The 8,833-nt window shown below is 56.4% G+C and overlaps 1 protein-coding gene across 4 annotated transcripts in view; it reads right to left on the reverse strand.

Annotated features, from left to right (window-relative positions):
- POU2F3 (POU class 2 homeobox 3) overlaps positions 1-8,833 on the reverse strand; it is a 90,082-nt gene that overhangs the window by 23,307 nt on the left and 57,942 nt on the right. For all 4 annotated transcript variants that reach the window (XM_015560645.1, XM_015560646.1, XM_006758720.2 and 1 more), the window contains 5 exons: positions 8,171-8,275; positions 6,988-7,090; positions 4,127-4,209; positions 1,071-1,253; positions 607-748 (listed from right to left, as the gene is read on the reverse strand). In XM_015560645.1, coding sequence (XP_015416131.1) covers positions 607-748; positions 1,071-1,253; positions 4,127-4,209; positions 6,988-7,090; positions 8,171-8,275 — 616 coding nt within the window. The remainder of the gene's footprint in view (positions 1-606; positions 749-1,070; positions 1,254-4,126; positions 4,210-6,987; positions 7,091-8,170; positions 8,276-8,833) is intronic.

Genomic DNA, 8,833 nt, shown 5'->3' on the forward strand with positions numbered 1-8,833 from the left:
GAGCATCTGCCCAGCTATTGACGGTGCGGAAGCTGAGAGCTCTGTCCCTGACAACAAACTCCTCCGCTCATGATTCCAAACTGTCCCGAGGCTTAGGGGCGCCTCCGGCCTCCACTGCAAACCCCACGCCCGCTGTAAGGCCTTCCCTACCCTACCTGTGTGCTGCGTGTCTCGCTCACCTAGCCCTGCCCTCCCAGAGCCTTCTCAGGATCAGCCAGATAACGACCTCCTGTCCCTGGCAGGCTGCCTCCTCCTCCAGTGTCTCAAGAGCCGGCCTCCGTCTCCCCTGACCGAGCCCTGGTCCCACCAGCGGCCTGGCAGACCCAACTCCATCCTGGCCAGCTGTCCTGAGGTGGAGGCTGGGGCTCCGGGTGGGGTGGGGTGGGGTGGGAGCAGGTGCGCGTTCCCATGGCCGCGGGAGCTGCGAGCCACCAGCTGGCACGCTCCTCTCCTTGTGCCTGTCTCATTTCTCATTGGCTCCAGACTCAGGGGAAGGAGGCAGGGGTGTGGGGTATGGGCCTCCTAAAACCCAGCACCGACCAGTCACCCCCCTCCCCTGCAGGCTGTCCCAGGACCCGTCCACCTGCGCCCCTGAGGGAGGCCTACCGGCATCGCTCAGCCACTTCTCCAGCAGCGGCTTGAGCTTGCACATGTTCTTGAAGCTTAGATTGAGGGCCTCAAACCGTGAGATGGTGGTCTGGCTGAAGTCGTTGCCGTACAGCTTCCCCATCGCCAGCCCCACGTCCCCCTGGGGGCAGGGAGGGGGGATGAGAGACAGGCCTCTACTCTGCCAGGTCCACACCCGCCACCCGAGCACCACCTGTCCCCTCGGCTCCCCTCTAGGTGGCTCCCCCTAAGAGGGGGACTGTCTTATTTCTGAGGGTCTGTGCCCACAGACCTGGCCCTCGCTGGCTCTCATTTCTCTCCCCTCCACCACCATGTCCTCAGGGCCACAAAGGGCTCGTGCACAGGCGCAGGGTGGGCTCGCCCCCAACACGCCCAGCCTCAGGGTGGTCTTGAGACCTGGCCTCGAGGAGCCCCGTCTCCTGTGTCTCCCCACAGACCCGAACCTGTGTGAAGCCCAGCTTGATGCGCCTCTGCTTGAAGGTCTTGGCAAACTTCTCCAGCTCCTCCAGGTCGCTGGGCTCATCGGCGCCCCCAGAACCAGGCAGATGCTTCGGCACCGGGAGATGCTGGGGCACTTCCAGGTGGGGGTCTAAGGAGGGTCCCGGCAGCCCCGGGCGCCCGACTGCCTAAGAGGGAGCACAGGCCAAGCAGACGCAGACAGTCAGCATAGCACGGCAGTACCGTCGTTTACTAACGGGCGGCTTAGAAGACGGCGGGTCCTGGCTGACTGAACGCCTACATTGGAAAGGGCCGTTTATATGAAGGGCGAGCAGTCACCTAGGCCAGCGGGGGCGAAGCAGCAAGTGGGCCGGCCATCGTCCGCTGGGTTTCAGCTGTGACTCGCCGACTTGGGAAAGTTCTCTCCCTCCTGTGGGTTTTCCACTATAAAAGGAGCCAGCAGGCTTGTCTACAGATTCCAAAGAGAAATCTCAGGACAAACAAAAGGTTGTTGGCTTTGTCTGTTTTTACCCCCAAAGCAAAGTCCCGAGGTGTTCAACAGGCATTAACTGTAGATAACACGGGACATCGGACACTGTTACCTCAGTAGAATTCTGCACAATGTCAAACTCCTGTGATGGGCATTTTACCTGCTAAACCACCCATTTTCACTCATTAGAATGCTTCAGTTTTTGCCTTTTTTGTTGTTTTGTTTTGTTAATCCTCACCCAAGGATATTTTTCCATTGATTTTAGAGAGTGGAAGGGAGAGGAAGAGTCAGAGTGAAACACTGATGTGAGAGAATCATGGATGTCAATTGGCTGCCTCCCACACGTGCCCTGACCTGGGCCGGGGATCACGCCTGCAACCTACGTACATGCCCTTGAACAGAATCAAATCCAGGACCCTTCAGTCCATGGGCTGATGCTCTATCCACTGAGCCAAACTGGCTAGGGCTGCTCTTTTTTTTGTTTTTGTTTTTGTTTAAAATCAAAGGCATTTTAGTGCTCTCTAAATGCACTGTGATCTCATCTGTGGTTGTCAGGAGAACTTTTTTCTTTCGTTTATTTTCATAGGAAAATGGATCCTTAATCCTAGAATCCATGTTGTACCCAGGTGCACGTTGGACCTGAAGACATCGATCATCCCCAAGGAGGGAAGGCCACCCAGGCTGAGGGGCCACTGCAGGGCCACTGCCCATGTGGCCAACGTGGCCTAAGTCCACCCTCTGATCTCCCCTTCCCAGTTACTCTTCTAGACCGGGGCTAGCTTTCTGTCTTTTTCCATCCAAGACACTCGGGGTTACCATGATGACAGGCGTTGTTCTGATGGGGAAGTAAAGGACCTGAAGGAGGTTGAGGACTCCTCCCCAGCGAAGGGCCGTTTGCTGGGGTCCAACCCCAGCAGGTCCAGGGGTCCCCCATAGGTGTGGACGGAGTCGGCGAAGAAGGAATGACATGGAGACTGCGTTCAGTTGATCAGCAGCCTAGCCAGGATCTCCAGCCAAGTTCTGGTTTGGATCTCCAGAGAAGTTCTGCCGTTTATTGTCTTGTTACATCCGTATTTATACCAATTGATTTTAATCCTGTCAATTTCTATTACAAAGGTTAGGGCGTTTCTTATCTCCATTCCAGGGAGTAAAGATTATGTAGCTTAAGCTTAAGCACGATTGTTTGTAGTTAAAGTGATTAATTACCTGCCTGGCACTTAGTTAAGAGGTTTTATTCCCTCCCTAACTTTAGGGGAAAATCCCTACCTGGGGAAACAACCTTTTTCGAAGAGGTGACCTTGGGTAAAACACAGCGCCAAGAAGGTGAGCAAACATATTAAGAACAGTATGCCATATACGCCAGGTCCCTTGAAACAGCAAGGATGGACCGGGTCCCAGCAGCTGTTGGGATGGAATCATTTTTAAGACGGTGATGGATCTGATCCTGTCGACAGAGACCAGACCCTCAGGACACAGCTCTGTCTTCTTGAGACGTCCTTTTCATTTGTGTATTTGTTCTTTTTAAAAAATATATATTTTATTGATTTTTTACAGAGAGGAAGGGAGAGAGATAGTTAGAAACATCAATGAGAGAGAGACATCGATCAGCTGCCTCCCGCACATCTCCCACTGGGGATATGCCCGCAACCAAGGTACATGCCCTTGACCGGAATCGAACCTGGGACCCTTCAGTTCGCAGGCCGATGCTCTATCCACTGAGCCAAACCGGTTTCGGCAGTGTGTATTTGTTCTTGCATCGGACAAATACCAAGTTCTTTGTTAGACCTTCACTTTCCCCCTTCACATCCAATTAGATGCCAAATTGCATTGATTCAACTTCCCCAAACATCTCTCATTCACCCCTCACCTCTTTCTCATTGCCATCACCCTAAGCCAGTCACTGTCACACTGTCCAGGATGCTCAGAGATGCAAGAGCTGACCTGGAGGAACGCAGGGAGCTTATGCTTCTAGTGTCCTGTTCCCATGAGCCACTAGGTGGCGCTGTCCATGCAGGTGTCCCGTGACTAGCCTCCTAAGCCAGGGCCCATAGTGATCCTTGGGAATCTCAGCATAGAGAGGGGGCCTTGGGGTTCACTACTGCAGAACCACCTCAGGCAGCTGTGCAGACAGGAGTGACAGCCACAGCACAGCCTGGCTACTCTTGCCAAGCGTGCCCCCCTACACCCATGAGGCCACCTTTGGCCCAGGTGCAAGGAAGAGCCACTGGCTTTGTGGTCTCCCCTCGGGGCGTAAGGGCTGGCCATCACTGTGGGTTCTGGGGAAGTTAGCTGGCCTCTGGTTTTGAGGTGGCTGTGCTGGAGTCTGGCTGGGGGTGGGAGTGCCTGCACTATGGGGTGGGCTAGGCCAGGAGCTGGTCACTAGTCCTCATTCAGCCTCCACCACTGACAGTGGCCCACCCTCCCTGACTGTGGCTGTCATTCGCCTGCCTACCATCAGGGCGCATCCCCGGCTACTCCCACTTCCCAGGGAGGCAAGAGCCCAGCAAGGGGAAGACCAATGGGCTGAGCTCCGTCGCACTCCCGGGGGAAACCAGGGACATGTGGGCTTACCTGAGATGCCAGGCCAGGTCCAGGCTGTGGGAGGAGCAGGGGGCTTTGCTGCTGTGGGAAGGGGAGAAGATTGGGCTGCAGACCTGGTGAGAGGGGGACAAAGGTCAAAGGAATGAAACCCAGGCCACGTGACAAACACCTTCTGCGGCTTTGGAAACGTGACAGCTCTCCTTACCCCCCGCTAATGAACCAAGTCCCACAGCCCACCTCAAGCCCCGTGGAGAGGCCCCATGGGCGCTGCCAGGCATCACCACACACAGCCCGAGGCAGAGCAGACTCAGGGAGAAGCAGATGTAAACCGCAGTCCCCAACCAGTCCTGCTCCCCCCAGCCCTCCTGCCCGCCCGCCCAGGGCAGGGTAGAGGCTGAGGGCCCAGCAATCTGTCTGAGGTGGACACCAGGGTGAGGGGAGCCCAGAAGGAAGGAGGCTGGAGAGACCCCGTGGGCAGGAGATGCGGGTGTGAGGACTGAGGGTTCCAGCTGCAGCTGAGAATGTCCTGCTGCCTGGACAGCTCCATAGGCCCCGCCGTCTGCGAGGATGTCAGAACACGGGGATGGGCCACTGGCGGGGCCCCAGGCGGGACGCTTTACATGGGGAGAGGCCTGAGAGAAGGGAGAGCAGCCGGGCTTCTGAGACTCCATCTGGTGGTGGGACTCTCCTGCTCCCCCCGCTCGCCTGCTCTCCCCCGGGCAGGCGTCCCCATAGGAGTCTCCTGGTTGGTGGTCACACCAGTGTCTTCCTCAGGGAAGGTCACAGCCAGGCCTCTTGCTGCCACTCGGAGCAGGGCCACCACACCCCACAGCAGAGGGGGGCCACCCCGACCGCTCAGCACAGAGCTCAGCCTCGGGGTCTCTGTGGTCCCCAAGCTGGTTTAGGTCACTAATGCAGAGCATCAGCTGATGTTAAACGTTATGCTCCTCAGTCTAAAAAAACTCAGGACTTGGTTTTGTTTGTTTGTTTGTTTGTTTTTGTTAACCCTCACCCAAGGATATTTTCCCATTGATTTTTAGAGAGAGTGGAGGAGAGGGAAAGACAGAGAAACACTGATGTGAGAGAAACACATCGATTGGTTGCCTCCCACACAAGCCCTGACCAGGGCCAGGGGTCAGATCAACCTGCAACCAAGGTGCGTGCCCTTGAGTGAGATCGAACCCGGGATCCTCCAGTCCTCAAGCCAATGCTCTATCCACGGAGCCAATCTGGCCAGGGCAGTGTTTCATTATTAAAATAAATGGGCAAGAATGCTGGCCGGGGAGTGCTAGCCGTAACCGAGCATTCACGTTGTGTTTTGAAGTGACGGAAGACTTTTCACGTGCTTTATTGCAGGCGATCCCATCACCTTGGGAGGTTGAGTTTTACTTTTTTATGGAGGACATAAAACCTCAAAGAGCTTAAGGTAAGTTTCCCAAGAACACACAGCTAGTAATTTTTACCAATGAGCTTTTTGACTCCAGATTTTGAACTGGGCTTTTAATTGTTGGTTGTTTGCTGCTCAGCATTATGTTGGCCTCACTGGCTGTATGCCTGGGCCGATTTCATATCATTGTCGACCAACAGGACACCGAGTTCAGGAGTGTGATACGTATTATTCTGCCGAGACAAAGGCTTCAAGGTTCAAACACATTCTGGCTCATCATGATGGTGACACCTGAGATGCCGGCACCGAGGGTGGGGCTGGATGCAAGCCGGCGCGGGGGCAGGACCGCAGCTCCGCAGCTCCGTTGGCCCTGGATTCTGGAGCTTACACTCCTCCATGCTGTTTGGGCGAGTTGATGGATAGAGGAGGCGGAGAGGTGGCAGAGCAGATATAGGAGGTAGAGGGTCAGGAGAAGGGTTTTAGGCAGATAATTCTGAAACTTTCTAGGTCACCAGAGGCATAATATGAGTACCCAGTGCACACAGTTATTTTGAAAAATAAATCAGGAAAACCACTCAGCAGAGCTTCTGGCACATCATGCTCAAGCGACGTTAGCAGTGATGATAAACATTGTGTTTTATTTGTTTGTTTGTTTGGTAATCCTCACCTGAGGGCATTTTCCCATTGATTTTCAGAGAGAGCAGAAGAGAGAGGGAGAGACAGAGAGAAGCATTGATGTGAGAGAAACATGCAGGGCCTGGGCCAGGGAGGAGCCTGCAACCCAGGCATGTGCCCTTGACCGGAATCGAACCCAGGACCCTTTGGCAGGCTGACGCCCTATCCACTAAGCCAAGCTGGTGAGGGCACAATTGTTACAAATATTCTAACCCAGGGGTCCTCAAACTACGGCCCGTGGGCCACATGCGGCCCGCCGAAAACATTTATCTGGCCTGCCGGGTGTTTTTGCCACCGCTGCCTGTTGCTTAGCAGCCGACTAGTTTTTTTTTTAAACTAAAGTCCGGCCCTCCAACGGTCTGAGGGACAGTGAACTGGCCCCCTGTTTAAAAAGTTTGAGGACCCCTGTTCTAACCCCTTGCTCTTGGCCAGGTTATCTGGAGGTTAAGTTCTGGCCAAAGAAAACCTGGCAGCCTGTGGGTGGCACTGCTGCTCCACCGAGGCCTCCCAGTCCGGCTTCCTGAGGGACGTGGAGAGAACTGGGGCCTCTGCATGGCATTTCCCAGGAGCCACTCCTTCCTGCACTGCCCAGGTCCCGCCCCCTCCCCTTCAGCCTCAAGTGGCCGTGACATCAAAGAAGATGGGAAAGGGAAGAAGAGAAGGTGACGGCCTGGAGGGGCAAGGACAGGGTCCCTAGCGCAGGCCGTGATCGGGAAAAGCTGATCTTAACACCTCGCCCAGATCCCACCGGGCTCCCTCGCCCAGCAGCAGCGGGGCCAGCAGCGGGGCCAGCCAGCAGCAGAACCTGGGCCACACTAGCTGGTCTCACCTTGCTGCCCCGGCTGAGTCTGAGAGAGCAGGAACTGCGAGACGGACTGCAAGTGGCCGGGAACCAGCACGAGCTGCTGGAGGGGATGGAGGGACGTCAGGTCCTGCGGGAGAGAGACACATCACAGGACTCAGCCAGACCGCCCCGTCGCCGCTGCCCATCTATCCCAGGCCTTCGGACGCGCGAGTGCGGCAGTGACCTGGTCTGTGCCCCTGCGTGTCCCCAGTGTCTGGGACGCCGTCACTGCTCCGTGAATGCTGATGTCATTACGGTACAGCCAGGAGGCCTGGCAACCTGCTGTCACTACAGCCTGGCCTGTTGTTAACGTGTGTGTGTCAGTCCTGTCCCCCAGCGAGACTGCAAATGCCCTGGGGCAGAGCCTAAGTATTCTCACCTCTCAGACGTTTACTCTAAAAATGACATGCAGTCCCAACTGTCCAATTTTTGAAATCTCATGGCACTTTATTATGCTAGAAGCCAAGTCTTGGCCGTTTCTGGGTCCAAACCGTCTCTCCTGGAGGAAGGCAGCAAGCTCTTGGTTCTCAGTAAACCCCACTGGGTTCCACAGACAGTCCATACCCCGGGGCTCCTCCCACCAGCCCGAACCTGGCAATCCCAGTCCCCAGATTCCTCCCAAGCAGAGGAGTGGGTGCACATCCCGGTTTAAATTCGGCCAGAGAAGGGGGGCCTCTCTCCTCCTCAGTGAGCCAGGCCCGACAGGAGCTCCCACATGAACGCCTGCTCACACACTGTGGGCTGTGTATGGACACCCCCTTCTTCCCTGGGCCAGGACCCCCTCCAGTTTGGCTTTGACGTAAACACTTGAGAGGGGAGCGGGCATCGAGGACAGAAACACCTGTAACTGCGGCCATGGCTGCTGTCCCAGGCGCCCCAAGCACGAGCAGGGCCAGGCCCCACCCCGGCGGTGAGGCCACTGTTTCTGCAGGATTGCCTCCTCCTCTCCCAGAAAGCAGACACCTCACCTCTCCTATAACGAGCTAAGCTGACTTTTGAAAGGACTGTTCTGGAACCTCACTCCACCCCAGCTCTCCAACCTCTTTTCGCACCCCGAGGGGCTCTTTAGACTAATACAGGTTCACCGCGCCCAGAGGCCACGCACTGTGCTGGGGAGAGCCCACTGCCCACCAGGAGTGCCAGGGCTCCCCGCAGGGCTGGCATTTACCCCAGACACTTGGCTTCCAGGCATCATGGCAGGTCCCTGGCTCAGGGGGCATGGCCGGTGCGAGAGTGTCTGCTGCAGGGAGTCGCTGAGGTCCTCGGTTTTAATCTGTAAGTGGAGGCAGGAGGGGAGGTTCAGTCTGGGCCTCCCAGACCAACAGGAAAGGAAACTTAGAGATCGGGGCAGGAGGCGAGTGGTAAGTCTGAAAATAAAGAGCCAGCTCAGCCCCTCAGGGGTTGAGCATCGACCTATGAACCAGGAGGTTACGGTTGGATTCCAGTCAAGGGCACAGGCCCGGTTGCAGGCCCCCTCCCCCGAGGTGGTGGTTGAGGTGGGAGGGGGGGTGCATCTGGAGTTTCCTGCGTGTGCGCCCTCAGGCCCGGGAGGCTGGGGGGACAGAGGGCGTGTTGAAATGAGAAAGAATAAGGATGCTGCGTGACGGAAACTTCGTTTGGAGCCTGAGAGGATGTCTTCGGGGGAGGGGGTGAGACTCTCATGAAGTGACGGTGACCCTGATACTTTACAGTCCCCTCACCCTTTCCCCGCCTCCCCTCTTCGGATTGTCATTGCCCACAAAGTCTCCAAATCTGGAGCCACTCATCTGAAGACCGACCCCCCCGCAGCTGAGCGCCCTCTGCAGGCGGGAGTGTCCCCGCCCCCCGCGGC

Source organism: Myotis davidii, unplaced genomic scaffold (genome assembly GCF_000327345.1).
Source record: "Myotis davidii unplaced genomic scaffold, ASM32734v1 scaffold355, whole genome shotgun sequence".
In the NCBI taxonomy this organism is placed as follows: Eukaryota; Metazoa; Chordata; class Mammalia; order Chiroptera; family Vespertilionidae; genus Myotis; species Myotis davidii.